The 21,365-nt window shown below is 37.2% G+C and overlaps 2 protein-coding genes across 2 annotated transcripts; both read right to left on the bottom strand.

Annotated features, from left to right (window-relative positions):
• Window positions 1-1,076: 1,076 nt before the first annotated feature.
• Window positions 1,077-2,662, bottom strand: g0s2 (G0/G1 switch 2). The gene is made up of 2 exons (XM_039651576.2): window positions 2,531-2,662; window positions 1,077-1,727 (listed from the first exon to the last, which is right to left on the bottom strand). Exon 2 carries the CDS (start codon window positions 1,709-1,711, stop codon window positions 1,376-1,378), a length of 336 nt encoding a protein of 111 aa, XP_039507510.1. The 5' UTR covers window positions 1,712-1,727; window positions 2,531-2,662; the 3' UTR covers window positions 1,077-1,375.
• Window positions 2,663-7,121: 4,459 nt separating this feature from the next.
• Window positions 7,122-20,787, bottom strand: camk1gb (calcium/calmodulin dependent protein kinase IGb). The gene is made up of 13 exons (XM_039651772.2): window positions 20,655-20,787; window positions 18,489-18,600; window positions 14,254-14,379; window positions 13,503-13,577; window positions 13,285-13,423; window positions 13,088-13,211; window positions 12,886-12,961; window positions 12,265-12,377; window positions 12,067-12,145; window positions 11,010-11,097; window positions 9,545-9,885; window positions 8,127-8,227; window positions 7,122-8,039 (listed from the first exon to the last, which is right to left on the bottom strand). Exons 1-12 carry the CDS (start codon window positions 20,770-20,772, stop codon window positions 8,161-8,163), a joined length of 1,458 nt encoding a protein of 485 aa, XP_039507706.1. The 5' UTR covers window positions 20,773-20,787; the 3' UTR covers window positions 7,122-8,039; window positions 8,127-8,160.
• Between the last annotated feature and the right edge of the window lie 578 nt (window positions 20,788-21,365).

Raw genomic sequence — 21,365 nt, 5'->3', positions numbered from 1 at the left:
GGTGTTGTTTGAGTATATTATTTGTGTGAGAAAAAAAAAACACAAAAATGATTTTCTTACACAAATAATGTTTTGGATTCTGAATTCTGAATCTTAGTCTATCCATAATCGTAATAAAAACAATATAGGGATGCACGGATAGCGATACTGCTATCGGGCCTGATCTCTTATACTGTCAATGGGCATGATACTGTGCTCTTGTAGGCCTAGGCTACTCATAAAAATGCTCCAATACCAACAACCGATAGTGTGCGTACAGTGTTTGTGTCCAGACAAAGAAACAGAGATGGGTATAAAAAAGAAAGCTGTCTATGAAGTAAATGTATCTACTTAGTGGAATATTAAACTGCATATAGTAACGTCTTTATAGTGGTGCGCAAGCTGAGAAGAGCTGATAAGTTGAATCCTCTTGATTGCTGATCATTCACTCATTCAGCACATGTGCATTAAAACTAAATCGTATGTGTAGTAAAACATGTTACCTGATTTATGTATAACGAGTGGTTCGTTTGTAGGTAAATAAGTTTCGTTATATTTTAGTTGGCTTAATTAAGCATGAAAGATACATTTGCTGAACAATTTAAGCCAACTAGCCAAATTAAGCCAACATGATTCATATTCTTTTGGTTTATCCAAATTAAAAATGACAAATGCAGTGAAAATACAGGTATCGGTACTCGGTATTGCCCGGCAGCAAGTACCGACAATGAAAGTATCAGTATTGGACTCGTTCTGAATAAATTGGTAAACATTTCCATTAATTTTAATCATCCATAAAAATAACAACAAGTCTTAATCTTTTAATCTTTTTTAGTGTATTTGTTAAATATTTTAATTACCATATAAATATATATTTGCTTGAAAGAAACCATTTTTAGAGCGAGCAGAGAAGACTAATTTATCCGATTTTCCTTCTTATGCATATGTAATAATAAATGAATTAATTCCACAAAAAAGCACAACCGAGAAAAGACTCTAATTATGACAATAACAACAAAACAGTTAAGTTGAAACATTATTTGATGCAGAATAAAAGTATCATCTTACTAGGCTAGTACAACAGAGTGATGCAGAGATTGAGCAAATGTGGATTTATTTTATGGCAATAAAACTTAGCACACTCTATCACATGACTTTTATACATCCTTTATAAATAGTTATCTTCTAATAAAAAAAAAATCATTACACCATCTAAACAGACATTCGTAACAGTCGTAAACTATCAAGTCGTTGCCCTCTCTGTGCTGCTCTGCAGCTCTCAGGACTATAAATGGGTCCGTACGGTTCCTCATGACGGGTCAGTGCACAAGCAGAACTTCATTTTGGCTCAGTTTTTGTCATAGGCATAAACAGCGGCAAGGCACGAGCATTAGGCCTATGAAGCGTGAGCTCTGAAACTCATCCGCCTCTGTCTGGTCATGGGCATCTCCTTAGCCTTGGCCTCCATCGCAGCATCCATTTCGTCATCTTCAGGGATGATGGTTTGTGGCTCCTGGACATGCTCTTTTTCTGTTATGATCTCCTGCACCTTTAGCATCCCAAAATCGGGCTCCTCGTGGTCAGGGAAGAGGGAAGCGGCGACCTGCACCACACCGCTCACCATTCCCAGGACAGCGAACGTGCCGCCCACTAGGTAGACCTTCAGGCAGCCCTTGGAGGGACCGGAGCTCAGCAACTCCTTAGCAAAAGGGATGATCTCATGAATGTCCATTTTCAGTTGTGTTTTTCTGTGAAAGGAAACAAGAGCATCAAATGTCATGAAATGAAAATATAACAAAATCAACTGAATTGCATTAATAAGTACCCTGGTATGAAGGCTAATCTTACGCTGTTCGTAAAACAGTTTATTTTCATATCTCATGAAATAAACTAAAAAAAAGTGATCATTTGACTTAACTTAAAAAAGTGAGGAAACCTGTTGCCTTCAAATGATTGAGTAAATAAACGTCATGCATAATTGAAGTTCACGTAACTTAATATTTTCAATCTCATGAATCTTATTTACTTAATAATTTTAAGGCAAAGGATTATCACTTTTTTAAATTAAGTCAACTGATCACCTTTTACAGTGTATGGTGCCTAGGAATATGCATTAAAGGGATAGTTCACCCTAAATTATCATCATTTACTCGCACTCAAGTTGTTCTAAACCTTTATGGATTTCCTGTTGAACACAAAAGAAGATAATTTGAAGAATGTCAGATTGGACCCCATTGACTTCCATTGTTTTTTTTTCCCCTTAATCCATATTATGGAAGTCAATGGGGTTGAAAAAACGATATTCTTCAAATTATCTTCTTTTGTGTTCAGCAGCAGAAAGAAATTCACACAGGTTTGGTGTCAGATACAAAACCCCATCATGGTAACACATATGACACAAAAATAATCCAATAAACTCTAATTTAGCATTTTAAAAACAGATAAGGGTGTATATTAAGGTATAAGATATATATTTACACACACACACACACACACACACACACATATATATATATATATATATATATATATGGATGTATAAAATACTTACTTGCAAGATGTAGAAGAACTCGCTCAGGTGATAACTCCTAATGCTCAGAGTTTCAGTGGGTGCTGCAGGAACAGATGCTCTGGCTATTTAAGGCCAGTGTGCAAAGGTCGACGCCCACAATTCATGAATATTCATGAGGTGGAAAGCAGATGCAACTTTTGTCCAAGTTGCTTCATGTGAGCGGTAAATGACTCCGGGTCTGCTGGCCAGATGATGACTCCTGTCTGCCAAGTTACACAAAGACAGTGGAGCAAACCTGTGTTCTAATGGTTACGTGAAAACGCCATACTCTACGTGAGGAGTGTGAGGAGTGTGACAAACTGAGGAGGTTTATTAGTAAAGAGAACTTGGTGATTCAGCAATACAGATTCAGAGTTCACAGATATTATGAGGAACGGTAAAACACGTTACAGTGTGATGTTTAACAACACTCAGGCCTGGATTATCCAGATATGAGACGTAAACACAGACGTGTGAGGAATAGGTCTATAAGCAAAAACATTAGCAAAAGGGCTAAAAGCATTCAAAAATGTACAGTAGTGGTGCTATGCTACTTTTATAGCTAGAAAGTGTTTGAAAAAGTATCCTATGCTAACCGACACTGAGTTTATTTAATGGAAAAATACAGTAAAAAGCTATCGTGTTTTTAACGGTAAAAGAGGGCAAAACTGTTAATTGGTTAACAGAAAGTTTCCTTACTATATACGGTAAATAACTGTGATAGATCTAATTGTACATTTTATTCCATTAGATCTATCCACTGTAAAAAATTATCCTGTAAAAAAAACGGTAAACTACTGGCAGCTGTGGTTGCCAGCGTCATACATTAACTGTACGTTGTGTTACTGTTTTTGTATTAGAGCATATAGCTGTTAAATTAAAGTTTCATACTGTAGCTGACAATACGGTATTTAGCTGTTAATTTCAAAAACAGTAACACACCGTATTTTTACGGTATGATGCTGGCAACCACAGCTGCCAGTAGTTTACCGTTTTTTTACAGGATTATTTTTTTACAGTGTAACCTAAAATAATGCTGATACCGTATTTTTGACGGTAAAGTTTTGCTAATCGTAAAATCAATGTAATTTTTTTTCAAATATTGAGAAATATTACAGTTTGAAAGAAATGTTTTCTATTTAAAATATTTGAATTCATGTAATGCAAAGCAAAATTTTTAGCTTCAGTGTCACATGATCCTTCAGAAATCCTGCTTTGTCGCTCAATAAACATTTCTTATTTCATGTGACCCTGAAGGCTACGGTAATGGATTAAGGATACCGTAAAGAATAATGGTCTTACAATGGTATATGTCCAAAAAAGAACTGTATTTCCAGCATACAATGTGCAAAAAAAAGGAAAAAAAATAGTAATGCTGTACACATACTAGTGTACCTTAAGTGTTACACGAGTAAAAAAAAAAAGGAAACTAGAAAACTATAATGGCAATGTAAACACTGTTTGTTGTTTTAAGACAGCAAATTAGACTATGATAAGAGACGTCACATCATACGCTGTGATGATCTTTACTCCACTGCCCTCTGTTCATGCTCTTATATTAAGAAACATTTTTAAATGCTTCAAAAAACTTTCAAATAAAAAAAATGAGTCGTTCAATTTAATACAATTCATTTAAACATAATATACTTCATTTTACAGTGTCCATGCTACATATGTTACATGCACTTACGCATATTTACATGAAACTAACCCTCAACCAAATCCTAATCCTATAACCCTATACATGGAGGTAATTAATATTACTCATTACTTAAATGTATAATTATATTGTAACAATGACACATTAAAATAAAGTGTAACCTATATTTTCTTCATTTTCTAATTAACATTAAGTTGTTGCAACGCTATGATGCTGTATTTATGAAGTTTAAAGGGGAAAAATTATTATTAGGACTTTTTGTGCCAAAAAGTTCAAAAGCAGAACACAATATGCCATTAACGCCAATAATCATTTAAGCCACTGCAATATCTTTTTCTTCAATAACAGTGCATCAGTGATTTTTCATTAATATGGAGTTTTTAAACAGCAAACATGCTGACCTTTCACTTTCAGTAACATCCCGTCTCAAGCACATCCTTAAAATGGAGTAAGAATCATCAGCGCTGTGGCTCTCATGAGGCTCTTGCATGAGGTGAGAAGGCAGATGAATGTTGGGTAATGGACTGACGCCCGTATCAGACACTTTCCACCCGTTTGGCTCTGATATGTGCCATGCTCTCTTGCCTAGAGGCACAGACAGAGTTGAGAAACCACGTTCAACACGCGCAGATCGTGACAGTTCACACTGTAACATTGGGAAGAAACTCATTTCTGTTACGACAACTCTCTGAGTGTTTGGCATGGTAATGGATATGTTTGGTCTTGGGGGAATAGATCTGCTACGCTGCTGCTGTTGTTATTGTTGCTACTGGAGAACAAGAACAGGATTTGTTAGTACCAATTTTGACATGTTCTGAAGGATCACGTGACAATTAAGACTGGACGCACAAAAATGCTGTTTAATGAAACATTTACAATAAATGCACACATGCCGTACGAGTGAACATTTTAAAATGCCTACGCCCTGAATGATTTCAATTAAACGTTGAAACATGCCCTGTAATGTAAAAAAGCCAAATATTTACTTTTTAAATTTTTTAGCACATCTTCAGTAAACAGGTGGCAATAAATGACAGTAAGACCCATCATAATGTCAGCGGTGTCAGTGTGTCCTCATGCATTAGTACCCATTCAGCGGTAAGATGACTAAAGTCTCGTGCTAATCTGAGCTCAGGTGAGTGACCTGCATAACATCTACAGGTCAGACACGGGATTGAGGGCAGTCATTATTTGTTTACTGGGAACATCTAAAAGTTTCAATTGTCACAATATTTGAATGTAATGTCAGCAAAAAATAAAGTCTGAAAATAACAGGCGGCAAAGAGAAGCTATTTTAGTTTTTTTTTTTTAGTGTTTAATGTTGCTGTTTAAACATGAAAAAGGTCTACAAAGTCACACTCAAACGCCTCCATTGTAATGTTGAGCTTTCTTCCGGGAACGAACGTGTCACAATATTCCTCATTTAAAGGGTTAGTTCACCCAAAAATGAAAATTAAGTCATTAATTACTCACCCCCATGCTGTACCAACCCCGCAAGACCTTTGTTCGTCTTCGGAACACAAATGAAGATATTTTTGATTAAATTTGAGAGCTGTATAACTACCACATTGGCTGCCTAAGGGACTGCCTCTTGACGGCCCAGAAAGTCAATGAAGAAAATGTTTAAATATCCCAAGTGACTACCGTGGCTCAACTATATGTTTATCAAGCGACGCGAATACTTTTTGTGCGAAAAAACAAACAAAAATAACGAGTTTATTCGACTATTTCTTTTCTTCCTTGTAGGCCAGAAACGAGACTTCCTTAGATTTCCACGACGCATGCGCGAGAATTGCGATCTGCTCACACCAGCTTACACTACTTCAGATCGCAATTCTCGCGCATGCGTCTTGGAAATCTATAAGGAAGTCTCGTTCTGGCCTACAAGGAAGAAAAGGAATAGTCGAATAAACTCGTTTTTGTTTGTTTTTTCGCACAAAAAGTATTCGCGTCGCTTGATAAACATATAGTTGAGCCACGGTAGTCACTTGAGATATTTAAACATTTTCTTCATTGACTTTCTGGGCCGTCAAGAGGCAGTCCCTTAGGAGCCAATGTGGTAGTTATACAGTTCTCAAATTTAATCAAAAATATCTTTATTTGTGTTCCGAAGACGAACGAAGGTCTTACGGGGTTGGTACAGCATGGGGGTGAGTAATTAATGACTTAATTTTCATTTTTGGGTGAACTAACCCTTTAAATCATTTCTGCCCCAGCCCTACGCAAATGCCGTGTTTGAGTTACTTAGTGTGCTGAACATAGATATAAAGGCTAGATGTCTCACGGCGGATTATTTATCGTCATCACCGACGGCCATCTTGTCACAGACAGGCTTTCTGGCGGGCTCTGTGGTATCTGATGTAAGAAATACTCTTATATCGTTGAAATCTTGACCGATTTACAAACGGTTTGGTTTCTTACAAACGTTATTAACGTGGCTATAATTCTGGATGATTATTTATTTATACACTTATTATTCATAAATATGCAGTATCATAACTACATCTCTGCCGTTTATAACAAACCAGACCGTTTGAAAATCGGTAGAAAATTGAGCAAGTTACGGTGATTTAAAAAGTACATGCAGCATTAAAACAATGTTACCAGTGAGCGAGCTGCCTGTGACAAGATGGCCGCCATTGGCCAGCAGCGCGGACGAGATATCTAGCCTTTATATAGATACCTATGGTGCTGAAACTCGACTTTTATGGTAAGGGGCGGGACATTCCACAAGCGGTTGACCAATCACACCACACCGGTCCAGCTGACCAATCAGAGCACAGTGTGCTTTTTAAAAGGAGGGGCTTCATAGAGACAGGAACTAAACAGTATTACAGACAGACCGGGAGGAGAGGAGCTGCAACATTGGAGAACATGAGGGAGGTAAAGTGTTTTCATGAAAATCTAATCTAGTAGACACCAAAAACAAAATCAAGACTTTGTGAAAGCTCATATGGCCTCTTTAATTCGATCTAAGGATGCAAAAAGTACAAATATTAGACCTGTAAGAAAAATGTAAGTGACTGATGGTTTATTCGTAAAATGCATTGACAGTATAGCAGCCTACACAAGCATTAACCCTTTCTGTAGTTCAGAGGAAACTATATTATAATCCCTTTCAAGATAATTAGTCACAATACAGTATTTCTAACAGTGAAGTTCTTGTGTGTCACATATTACTGCAATATAGTGCACAAAACAAGGGCTATAGTTTTATAATGGTGGTGGGAAAAGGCGTTAAATCATTTTAATCTGCTTCATTATGACAAAAATATATAATGGATAAACATACAATAATAATCTCTTCATTAGAAAAATAAACCATTCTAGTTAAATTACCACAAAAAAAACTAATTAACAAATCATTAGAAAGGCTGGAACTTCAGTTGGGTAGTTTCTTATTCCAGAGACGTACAATCTAATATGGATCGCTACAGCTTACAGTGAAGCTAAATGTTTTTGCACATTACAAACTAGCCATGCATTACAAAAGGACATATTTAATACTCCTCACACAAGCGTCCAGTAACACGGACCCTTGCTCTAAACGTTTTAATACAGACATATTAACTTCCTCAAGGGAAAATACAAAATTGGAGTTTCAGCACTTAAAGTGTAACTCTATCTGCTTTTACAGGGATACTGTGTCATCATGAGTGTGTGACAGGCTGTTTTTGTGCTCTGTGAGCGTGTGTGTGTGTGTGTGTGAAGATACAGAGGCACTACTCCTCTAAACTTCAGTATTTCAGAGCGGTGTGGGCCGGTGGCCATCTGTCTTGCAGACACTCTTGACCAGAGCCGAGGACCTGCCCACAGAAAGCAGCCAGTGCTGGGTGAAAGGTCACAGACCTGTAGCCAGCATCAGAAAGTGAGGCATGTAGCATATATATATATGCGTATGTATGTGTTATTTAACAATCAAGCTGTCAGCTTTACCTGTCAAAAATCACATAATTTCAATGCATCCAAATCACATGACAGAGCAAACGCCAGTCTGGAGGTTCGGCCCTCTTCGGTTGGAGCTTCTTTTTGCGTACCTGAAGAATTTAAAGTAAATCAATCAATGGATACAAGCAAATAATGTAGCACATTTTTCACAGTTTCACTCAAACATATTTCAGATTGTAGAGGGGAAAGTTATAGGCAGTGTATTATTTATCTGCAATTATAGTATTTATTAATATTTTAAAGTTTTGTATAAAATTCTTGTTGTTTTTATGTTTTTTTGTATTTTCTGTTTTAGTCATTTTAGTAGGCTACTCAACATCTCTATTTTGTATAAATATCTAATATTTATATTTCATTTAAGCTCTATTTTTAATTAATTAATTTTTAAAAAAAGATATAGTTTTAGTTAACAATAACAACACAGAAAATTGGTAATGAATAGCACATTAACTTTAAATTGTGTTGTAACAGCTTTTGGCGAACTGACCCTAAACACACCCCTAAACCTACCCAGCTCCACCCCCTGATCCATAACCCCACACCTAAACCTATCCAGCTCCACCCCCTGTCCCTAACCCCACCCCTAAACCTACCCAGCTCCACCCCTTGACCCATAACCCCACCCCTAAACCTAACCAGCCCCACCCCCTGATCCCTAACCCCACCCCTAAACCTACCCAGCTCCGCCCCCTGATCCCTAACCCCACCCTAAAACTATCCAGCTCCACTCCCTGATCCCTAACCCCACCACTAAACCTACCCAGCTCCGACCCCTGATCCTTAACCCCACCCCTAAACCTACCAGAAAACCAGAAAACTAGTTTAGGCTGGTTTAAGAATTTTGTTTTTCATCAGGATCAGTATGTAGGCTAAACACAGGAGATCATATGTGACCCTGCCTGGACCACAAAACCAGTCAGATGTTTAATTTTTTTTGTATATATATATATCTATCTATATTAAATCTGAATAAATAAGCTTTCTATTGATGTATGGTTTGTTAGGATAGGACAATATTTGGCTGAGATACAACTATTTGAAAATCTAGAAACTGAGGATGCAAAAAAATTTTTAAAAAAATAAATCGAAACATTGAGAAAATGGTGATTGTGCTGCATTCACTCACAAAAAATAAATGTTTTATATATTTATGTTAGGAAACTTACAAAATATCTTAATGGAACATGATCCGTTACTTAATATCCTTATGATTTTTGGCATTAAAGAAAAAATTATAATTTTGACCTCACAATGTATTGTTGGCTACAGCCACAAATATCCCCGTGTGACTTGTGACTAGTTTTGTGGTCCAGGGTCACATATGTTAATACGGCTGAGTTTCAATTTTCGAGAGTTAGAGTTTTAGCACAAATGTTTTTGTACTAAACAAAGACACAAACACATACCCATTTAGATCAGCTGGCTCCGAGTGATACACATGTTTGCCCTTCTCTGCAATGGTTAGGGTCCCGACATGAGTGGTCTCGCTGTGACTGACTCGCATCGGGTGGTACTGACTCGTTGCCTCGGTGGAGCCGGACGACGCGTTCATCTGATGACTGGGCACGTGGCCGTTTGGTTGTGGGGTCTCGGCGATCTGCTTCTTTCGGACGGATTCAGGTGTGGATGTTGCGATGACCTTGATCTCAGGCACAGTTGGAGGAGGGATGTTTTGCAGACAGGCCTCAGAGTGGGCCAGCTGCAGCTTCTTCATCTGGCGAATGGCCACTGTAGCGTTGAAGGCTTGCTGGAGGGACGAGATCAGGATTTTAGACAGTCAGTATAGTGCAGGGAAGAACGAAACCACATTTTTTAGTACCAATGGTCATCCAAGATATCCATGTCATTCTTTCTTCAGTCGAAATGAAATTAAGGTTTTTGATGAAAACATTCCAGCATTTTTCTCCATATAATATAATACACTTCAGTGGGAACCAAACGGTTCAAGATCCAAAAGGCAGTTTCAGTGCAAACTGCAAACTGGTCAAAGGGCTTTAAATGATTCCAGACGTGCGTTTGTGACTCTGCTGTTCGAACTCGTTCATCAAAATGAACGATTCTTTTACCGAGTCATTTGAACAAACTGACTCGGAAAAAGATTCATTCATTTTGATGAACGAGTTTGAATAGGAGAGTCACGAACGTGAATCGCAGTACAGATCAAGGCGAACATTTGAGCTTATAAAACTTAAACTTTATTATTTATTTATTAAATGAGTGATCGTTTCGCTTGATAAGGCCCTTATTCATCGTCAGGAATCGTTTAAACCCCTTTGAACAGTTTGCAGTTTGCACTGAAACTGTCTTTTGGACCTTGAACCGTTTGGTTCCCATTGAAGTCCATTATATGGAGAAAAATCCTGGAATGTTTTCATCAAAAACCTTAATTTCTTTTCGACTGAAGAGAGAATGACATGGACATCTTGGAAGACATGGGGGTGAGTAAATTATCAGCAAAAGTTTTTTTTAAAGTGAACTACTCCTTTAATTTCTGTTGCCAAACATATAACATGCTAGAAACACAGTAATCACTGCAACAATGACCCAATCATAGACGCTTAAGCATTTGTCTGTTTAAATCCAAAAAGCCAATTTGTTATATAAAGCCTTGAAGTGTTTCCAAAATATATTTTAATTTCTAGGCCACTAATTAGATTTGACAAGGACACCTTCAGATGTCTTCAAGCATAAATCAGATCACTAAAACTAACTGAAACTGGTCTGTTCCAGATATGGAGCAATTATAGGCCGGACGGATGACCAAATCAATGACTTAAATTGTGTAATCAGACCAGAGATCATCTGAAAAACCCAACTGAGACTAAACCACAGGAGACAAACACCAACCATAGTTATGAAACATGACTTTACCTTCCACTTGGACTTGGCAAAGTTTTTCTGGATCTGCTCACTGACGGAGTGGTAGATGTCCTGACTCCGGGCCGTCTTTCCTATAATCCTGCAGGTCAAAGCTGGATTTAAAACCAGAGCTAGTGGAAAACAGGAGGATTTTGTTTCCTCTTTTAACCAGACTTTAAGACAGGAAGAAGTTTAATCTAACAACTGTTGATCTCATTGGTGATTTGTGGCTTTCAGAGAGCAAACAGAGACTTTTAATATCAAGTCGAGTTGGAGATATCAATACAAACTCAATATTTCTAATCAAATTAAGAGGGGAATTATTAATTATGTTCTTTTAGTGATATAATAATACAATCATATTTTATTTTAAATATTATAAATATTTTTCATTATTTTTCTATTCTGTTTTATTTTCATTTCAGTTTAAGTTTTGGTAATTTTGTTTTGTCATTTTTTATTAGTTTTTGTGTTTTTTAAATATTTCTATTTAGTTTTTTTTTTTATTTACAGCTTGTTTTATTTTTTCATATTTCATCTAATATACACATTTTAGTTAGTTTCAATTTCTAAAGTCTATTTTTATAGTTTTAGTTAACAACACTGATCTGCGCTATACTATATACTATAAAGGTTCAAAAAACACTTTTTTTCTTTTTTCTGAGACATTAATTAAACTAAGCAGACATTTGTTAAAGGGATAGTTCACCCAAAAAAGGAAAATTCTGTCATGATTCACTATCCCTCATGTCGTTCTAAACACGTAAGATCTTCGAAACACAAATTAAGATATTTTTTTAATGAAATCTCTTCATAAAGAAATCGTAAAACAAATCCATATGAAATCCAAGACTTCTGAAGAGTCACAACAGCTTTATGAACAGATTTAATTCAGGCTTTTATTTACATAAACATAGATCATCGAACATGCATTTGTAGTGCATTCAAATTTGGTAAACAGAAGCTTGCGCCAATGAGATTCATTCATTCATATTTTTTGGGTGAACTATCCCTTTAAGGCTTTGAAAGAGCAGCGTCTGAGCATTAAATGTGTCCTGGGGTCACTCACCAGGGGTGTCGGAGAGCCTGTTCTGTGTCGTAACGCACCTTAGGATTCTTCTGCATCATGTTGCGGATGAAGTCCTTTGCTAGAGAGATAATAATTATACATGAGGTTACAGGTTTGTTTCACAGAATCCCAAGGGAGGTTGAGATCAACCTGATAGCAGTAAAAAAGTAAAGAATGGTTGTATTATTGGATGCTCACCAGACTCAGAGATATCATCCCAGAAGGGCGAGTCGAACTCGTACTGCGCCTTCATGATTTTAGAAAACAGACGAGTCTCGGTTTCTTCATAGAATGGAGGATATCCACAGAGACTGTGAAGATAAAGCAAAACACTTTATATTGATGCCCCACAATAAGTAACGTTGCATGTCAACTACCAGTCATTTGAGTATTAGTTAGTACTGTCTTGTAAATTTGAAAGTACATATCAGCTTATTTTACCAACCCTATAATTTTACAAATACTCTAATTATGAGAGTTAGTTGACATGTAGTTGCAAAGACACTTACAGTTAGCAGAATGTATACAGTGGACTATTGAAATAAAGCGTAATCAAATAAATGACGATTTCCACCAGGGGGCGCTGTGTATCTGAGAGCCCTGCATTATCCCATGTATTCTGTGACCTTAACCAGCACAGACAAATGACCTCGCTAATCTGTCGGTTTTGATAAACTGATGCCAGGTTTTTAATTTGGAAACCTAAAGCTTAATGTTTATCACTCTCGGTAAATAACAGTGCTGTTTACAGTCCAACTCACTTGGTAGTGTGGAGTGCATTTTATCCAAAATCAGTTTTCTTAGAAATGACACACTTACAGGATATAGGTGATGACTCCAATAGACCAGCAGTCGACGGCTTTGCTGTAGGGTTTCTGAGCCAACACTTCAGGGGCTGAGAGGAAAGACAAATACATACACTTGTTTATTTTCGGGAATGTCTCTGGTTTTAGAGCACGATTCATCAGGGCGAATCAAAACCAGCTGCCATTCACTGGCCGTCATTGGCTATCATTCTCACCGACATATCCCGGAGTCCCACAGGCCGTGGACATGACGCCATGCTCTTCCATCTTCGAGAGGCCGAAATCACTGATCATGATCTTGGAGTTTTCATCAGAGCTGTAGTAGAGCAGATTCTCTGGCTAAAGAGAGAACCTCAAAGTCTTTATCTGCATAGATGCATGCAGGCGTGTGTGTGTGTGGTCGTGTCTGTACCTTGAGATCGCGGTGTACTATGCCGTTTTTGTGCAGGTAGCCGACTGCCTCCAGGACCTGTTTGATAACCCGACTGGCATCCAACTCTGAGAACATGCCCCGGTCCAGGATCCGGTCAAACAGCTCGCCACCCGAAACTCTGACGGGATACGAGACATTTAACAACATGCTGTAAACACACAGAGAGCTTTATAGCTTCAGTGAGGGATGATGCTTACAGCTGCATGAGCAGGTAGTAATGCGTCTGACTCTCATAGAAATCCTCCAAGCAAACCACGTTTTCGTGTTTGATCCTGTAGACAAAAAAAAATGAAGAAGTTAGTGTAAGGAAATACAGTTATGCAGTTTTAAAATCAGATAAATGTTGTTTTAAATGCATTTACAATATATAAGCATTTTTAGACCATGGAATAAAAAAATGAATATATTTTAATATATAATGTACATTACATTTAATAATAAAAAATGGTCATTTAAATTTTTTATCTTAAATATCTAAGCTTTTTCTTCAGAATTTAAACTTTTTTTCTGTTTGTAAAGTTTATGATAAACAATTTCACAAAAAGTCAGAAAAACTCGCAATTGCAATTAACGATTTTTTTGGCTTTTTATTCTCAGAATCCCATAAAGTGCAAGTTATAAAACCCAAATTATAAGCGAGTTTATATCGCAATTCAGACTTTTTTTGTTTCAGGAATGTGAGTTCACATCCCTCAATTGCAAAAAGATTACAATTCAGACTTTATAACTTGCAATTGCGAGTTTTTATCACAAAATTCAGTGATATGAAACACAATTTTGAGTAAAAAAGTCAAATTGCGACACATAAACTAACAATTGAGACATTTTTTTTTATTCCATGGCGGAAACGAGCTTCCATAATTTCAATGTCCTAAGCTGGGATTGAATTTCTAATGTAGTTTCTAATGTAATTTCATAGCTAAAGCCTAGAACTGGTTTTGTTCTTACATCCGCAACACAGCGATTTCATTCTCCAGGTTGAGGTCCCTTTTGTTTTTCTTCTTCACACACTTCATGGCAAAAAGCTTGCCTGTTTTTCTCTCCTTCACCATGAAGACTTCTGAGAACGCTCCCCTAGAGAAAGCAAAGAGAGAAAGATGAGGGTACGGTCAAATGTGCAATTACCTGGGATGATGTTATTCTGAGCGAAAACATGAAGTGATTTAAGCGTTTCCGTTGTTGTTTTTAACCCCTGCCGAGACACACTGCAAACCACCAGAGGCCAGGTGATATCTGCTATGAATTAATCACTATTAATGCAATTGATTTTTATAATTGTAGGTAAACGCATATCAATTTGCTAAATGTCTGGAGAATAAAACAAGTAAAAAATGCCTAGCAACACCCTAGCAACCATCTGAGAAACCAATCAGAGCACAGATTTAAGCATAGTGCAATATTTTTTTCTGAATTTACAAACTAATTGTCGTTTAAACGATCAGTAAAATATGGTTGGCAGGTTGTGGGAGCTTTGGAAGATCACCTAAAGCACTTAATTTCATTTTCTCCATGCCCTCCTCAGAAGTAACCTGGAATAGCTGCCCTGGGACGAGGATTAGTGCAATTCCTTACGCAACGGAAACACTCATGGCCTGGTAGCCTCGACAAACACAGTCCTGCAACCAGGGCGCCTGGCACTGCCTCCGATGGGTTACGATTAGCATTAGATTGATTGAATAAGACAGGCTATAAAGAAAAGCAGCTGAGATTAAGCATCTTATCATCAACTCTTTCCCTGTCAGCGCTTTTGAAAAAAAAAAAAAAAATCCAACCATTTTTGTGTTGATTCATATAAAAAGATCAGACGAAGAAAAATTTACCAGAGAAGTAAAACTGTATAAGACATTAAAGTCTCCAAGAAATGGACAATTTTATCAATGGACTGATTTATCCGTGCACATCATTACTATCATTTTTAAATCTTCGTAATCTTTAATCAAAATAACTTCCCCTCCCTCTTCTCTGATGACGAGGGCGGGGCAACCTGTCACTCATATTAGATCCACCAATAGCAAACCAATCAATTCACCACATCAAAACTAAGCCCCACCCAACATTTGCTCCTGTTCAAAAAGCAATTTCATCTGGATATACGTCACAATAGAGAAGAAAAGAGGATCACAGCTTTAAGATTTCTCCGAGAATATCTAAAAAAAAACGTTAAGAGAATATATCTTGAAAATAACTGTGCTATTTTAATAACATTTACTCCTTCAAATTCTAAGTTTTAAGTTTGAAACTCCATAAATAAATATTTTTAAATGTTAAATATATATTTTTGTTAAATGTATTTATTTTTGATATAGCACTGAATGCTTAAATCACGCCTGAAGTGCTACATCACACAATCTCGTCCTCCCACACACACACACGGAGCGTCACCAAAACAAGCACACGTCCTCACACTGCCAGCATCGATCACATATTCCCACAACACATTTCCTGCATTGAATGCAAGAGCTCAGAGATGTGTGTTAACCTTCACCTACGGTCTTTAGAAAGTCCTGAATTCATTAAATACTGACGATTTCAATGAAACGCATGGATAAATAAATAATTAAAAACTAAATACAGCTTAAACTGAAGGTCAGTGCACAGAATGAAAAGAGAAAACTACTAATGAAATACATAGAAATAGGATTTTTCATCATGAATCTCTGGATCAAGCCAATTTTAGATGCCGTACTCTTCCTGATGGGTGTTAACTCCAGTGGAAGTCTGCTGAGGGATTGTGGGAGTTTAATTCAGGTTGTTTTTGTCAGAGGAAACCACTGTGCTCAACTCCCCATGGCCCATAATGCCCCAGTGGTGCCAGTAACACCCACAGGCAAGGGCAGGTCGTGACAGAGCTCTAGACACAGCAGTTTATGCTTGAAAGTATATAGCTGAAAAACTACATATCTCACTTCATGATCTGTATGGACTGTAAGTGTTTATATATATATATATATATATATATATATGAATGTAAACTTATTTAATTGCCATGGTAACATGCCCCATTTTCATTTAGTTTAACTTGATGTACAAAAAAACCTGAAACAAAATCCCTAAAAAAATTTAAATAAAAATTGAAAATAGAAATCTAATCTAATTCTACATTATTATAAAAAGTATAATCCTATTTTGATACTAAAATAACACTGTGGTCTCAAACTACAGAAGCAAAATTATCCATTTTAAAAGAAAACAGTAACAACAATATTAAAAAGTGGAGAGCCAGAGATTTGGGACTATTTGGCTTTTCATTGCATGTTTTCTTTCCACTAAAGTCTGAAAAACACGTGTTTATTTTATTGCAATTCATGTAGATTTTAGGGATGTGCCGATACACTTGTCTCATGAGACGAGACGAAACATTATTTTAACACTTTAAAAATCCTCAATGAGAAAATATATGAATTGTCTTTTACTCATCTGAAAGTCACACAATGCAGGTGCATTTTAAAACATTTCTAATCTAGGGCTGTGACTCGATTATTTTGGTAATCGAGTCAATTATTTTGATGATTCTGATCTGGAAATGTATGCAAAATAAATCTAATTAAATATTTAATTAGATAATGCCTCAACAACATTTCAGATATCGTGTAATAAAAAAAATTGCAATTCTTACTGTAATTGCATAATTATTAGATACATTTATTACCCTATTAATGGGACTTAATCAATGAAATTAATCCGGCATAATAATTTCCATGGAAACCGTGGTCGTATCGTAATAGACAGCACATTGCAAGCCATGCCCAGTAGATTACCGCAAAGCTGTTTCCATCCCGTTAGCTGTTCCCTGTGATCCTTGTTATTCCCTGTCTGCCAAAGCGATTAACACACACCGGTCTAGAAGTGTCTTAACCTGTGCTTTACCCTTGAATCACATCCAGACGCCACTGGATAAATCTCACACCCTCAACATGCACATCAGCCAATCAAATGCACACTTTTGGATCACACTGTATATTTCTTTAGTTACAGGCTTCCGTGAAACATGGAAACGAATGGAAATGATTGTGACGCTCGCACTGATCTCATAGCGTCTGTCTTCAGGGACGCAACATTATTCTGCTTAGTGATCGCTGGACAGTCAGCAAAGGCGATGTGCAGCTGCTCGTGTCTGCTGAGCTCACGGTATAGTCAGCTTTCTGCGCCCGCAATGACACGGCCGGGTCATTGCTGTCTGCTTTACAGGCTGAGAACTTTTAAAAGGTACAATATGTATAAAAATATGCAATCAAATATCAAAAAGTCACTTCCACAGTGTGATGTATTTCCTGGAGTTTTGTACTTACGATCTCCTAAAAGTTTCCAAAGATTTTTAATTTCAGAGAAATTCTACGTCTGTCAGTGACAATATCCGCGTTATTCCTTGGTTTCCTCTATTACTGCCATAGTAACCATGGCGACAGGCGTTTCGTCTAGCGGCATGATCACGCTGTTGTTGTTTCATTCAAACATTATAGATCAAATTTTTTATCTCAGAGAAATTCTACGCCTGTCAATGACGTAATATCCGCGTTATCCCTGGTTTCCGCTATGACTGCCATAGTAACCATGGCGACAGACGTTTCGTCTAGCGGCACGATCACGCTGTTGTTGTTTCATTCAAACATTATAGATCAAATTTCTAATCTCAGAGAAATTCTACGCCTGTCAATGACGTCATATCCGCGTTATCCCTGGTTTCCGCTATTACTGCCATAGTAACCATGGCGACAGACGTGGTAACCATGGCGACAGACGTTTCGTCTAGCGGCACAATCACGCTGTTGTTTCATTCAAACATTATCATGGCAAGCAGACTTTGGGACAAAAGGAGAAATAAAACGAGGAAAGAAACAATCTGGGTCAATCCTTCTTTCAAAATCATCTTTCTGGAAAATGTCTCTAACACGTTTAAAATACTCAGGAAAATATACAAACTTTGAGGTTTTTAAAATATAATAAAAATTTATTTAATGTGCATGATAATACTATTTAGCACAGAATTTGCTTACACTTTTTAAAATCTAAAAATCAGCCTCATGTAGGAAGTAAATTTAAGCTATACTGCATTAAAATAAAATGGCACTTGAGACAGTAAACTTACCCACCAAAATGAAACATCCTACTGAAAAAAAAAGATGTTTCTAAAACCCTTCACAATTTTTACAATGAATTATAAGAGGACGTAAAGTTGTACTTACGATCCGAGCACCTCCATAAATTCAAACACATCCTGGATGTTATCCGTGCTCTTTTTCCAATCATAGTCGCCCTCCTTTCGCCCCATTTCTGTGTGAGCTTCTACAGGGATTTCTGAAAAAAGATAAAAAAAGAAGAAACCTCTTTATAAAGTGACCAACAAGGACCAACGTCTGTGATCAATCTGTGACAATCTGTTACGAAAAAGAAAGTGAGCAATAAATCAATGATTTTTGAATGTACCTTTATTCGAAGCCAAATCCCTAATAATCCCTAACAGTCCGGGAGCCATGAGGCCTGATTCCTAATATAAATCCAATACCAATTCAAAATCAAGATGAAATATCAAAAACTCTTTCGCATCCTTTAAGGTTCCAGGTGCAAAGCAGAAACTAGCGTAAGTCCGCTCATTTTCCAGCTACTGACGGACAGTCGACGGCTTCACTCTTGAAGTGTGTTCATCTACTGTAACAGCTTTAGTTTTAGTGTCACTGACCTGCGCCGAACTCTTGACAAACTCCACAGCTGCTCATGGGCTGTCCTACATAGCTTTAGGACAGCTGTCAGAAAACACTAATCAGGTTTTGGCGGGTCAGTGTACAGACAGGTAGATGTGCGTCTTAATGCTTATGTTGTTGTTTTGTTTGAGTTTAGGTGAGTTATGAGATTCTTTTGGCAATTTCAATGAAATATCTATGTACATAAATCTGGTTGTTTTAACTGGATTATATTTGGAGAAGGTGGATTTTGTCTAAAACAGACCTAAACCCAACTCAAAGGTGAGCATCCCTCTGAAAATGAGTGGATGTATTTGATAAAGTCATCATCTTCAACCAAACGCATGTCCTCAAGTCCATCAACTGCAAAGACAGCAGAAATTGCCCATTCCCACCATGTCTATTGTGTTTATTTTAAGGTCAAACAAACACAATATCTCTTATTTCTTCATAATAGGTGTTCAAACATACATGCAATCCAATAAATTTGTTGTTTCTAACATATAAAGGCTTCTCTGGATTAGCAAAGTTCTGGTGAGTTCTGGAAAGCTTTGCTCTCATTCCACTTATATAACGGGTTAAAGGCGCTGATCTTCTGAGTCGACCTTAAAACAATCACCTCACAGATGAGTCCATGAGGTCACTTGCCATTTATAACTTCAATAGCCAAAAATATAATTTGCCACGAAGAGTGACATTAAGAACAATGAGGTGAAAAACTCGTCTAGTAGACCAGTAGGACCAATAATAGACCAGTAATAGACCAGTAAGACCAGTAATAGACCTGTACCAGTAATAGACCAAGAGAAAAAAGAACATCCAATTAAGAGGCAAGAATGGCTTGCAGGTCTAAAAAAACACAATGGTTGCATGCACACCACGCATTGAGTTTTGTCGTGCAATTTATACGCAAAAATTAGCTTTTACGTGCAGTTTTCGCGTGCATTTGATACGCAGTTCACTAATTCTACCCAAACGTATAATACACACGCACCCCACACCACTAGGACTAAACCAACCCATGCGTATCCTACGCACGTAAAATTAAAAACTAATTTTCACGAAATTGCGTGTTATAGAGACGTATTTAGAGTGATCGGGTCGAATTTAATAAATATGACCATCGCCATATTAATCATTCAAATTACAAAAATTGAAATGAAGACAAATAATCATAAAATATTAAATTAATGTAATTAATAAATTAATTTATAATACATTTAAATGAAACACAATTTTATGAAATGCACATTCATTTAAAAAACAAATGTTTACCAATCGCAGTATTGCCTAATTAATTTATCATAAATTAAAAAACATCTAGCAAATGCACAACATTGCAAACTAATAACACAAGAAGAACATCGATTTCTGCAGGAGTCTGGCTTTGTCTTTCCTCAGCAAGTAATCTGTGTGGACTAACCAGCTCTGCATGGGTCATTAAAAACATGCATGGGGCGCCTGACCTGGTGCAAGGTGTCCCATACAGTGACCGACAATCATATCGCATAGCCTAATTCAAAGTCTTAATCTATAGATCGTACTGTAGCCTACTCACGTGCACCATAATAATGCGATCCATTAATCATCTTATGTGCATTCTGATATGCTGCCTGCATATAGGCTAAGCTAGAGGTGATTATTTTACAAAGAGCCAGTTTTTGACCTTACCTTCAGGTCTGTAACTCCAGCAGGATTTGTGTCTCTTGCAGAAACTATCGAAGCTCAAGCAAGGACAGCATTGACGAAGAAAGAGCGTCGAGGGGAGAGGATGATGCGAAACGGACATTTGAAACGCGCACGAAATGCAATGATGCACATTTATGTGCAATTAGTAGGCTGTAGAGAGTTTGCAAAAATATTTCAGCACCATCTCATATGAAAAACGAGCATTTAAATTTTGCAAACCACTCAGTCAGAAATGAATTTCTAAAGCAATTGTTGCACGCACTCAAGCAAAACTGTCAGATAAAATCGTCTAATTAAAAAAAAACACTTTACATTACAATGTCCATATTGCATACAAATTTAATGGATTATAATAAATAATTGCACATTAACATGAACACTGTAATTTAAAGTGTGACCTGTTTTTGCAGTATCCCCAGTCTCGTTTTGTCTCTGCCACAGGAATCGGGTTTACTAGTTGGGACAGTGTCCCGTCCTATGACTTACCTAGAGAGGCAAGTGCGTAAAAGATGCCCTGCTCTGACTCTCCTGCCAAAAGCCCGCTGCAGTCTGGACAGATTAAACCCGTCGGGAGGAGCACACATAACCAACAGGTTGAGATTACATGAGCTGTCAATGAAGGAGGAGTGGCCAGCGAGATTCTCAAGGTCTCTTGACTGACTGTCTGTACACGCGCGCGCGTAAACACACACG

Source organism: Pimephales promelas, chromosome 20 (genome assembly GCF_988280905.1).
Source record: "Pimephales promelas chromosome 20, fPimPro1.hap1.1, whole genome shotgun sequence".
Taxonomy (NCBI): Eukaryota; Metazoa; Chordata; class Actinopteri; order Cypriniformes; family Leuciscidae; genus Pimephales; species Pimephales promelas.
The sequence above is the reverse complement of the archived record's forward strand: the minus strand, read 5'-3'. Positions and strand labels throughout refer to the sequence as shown.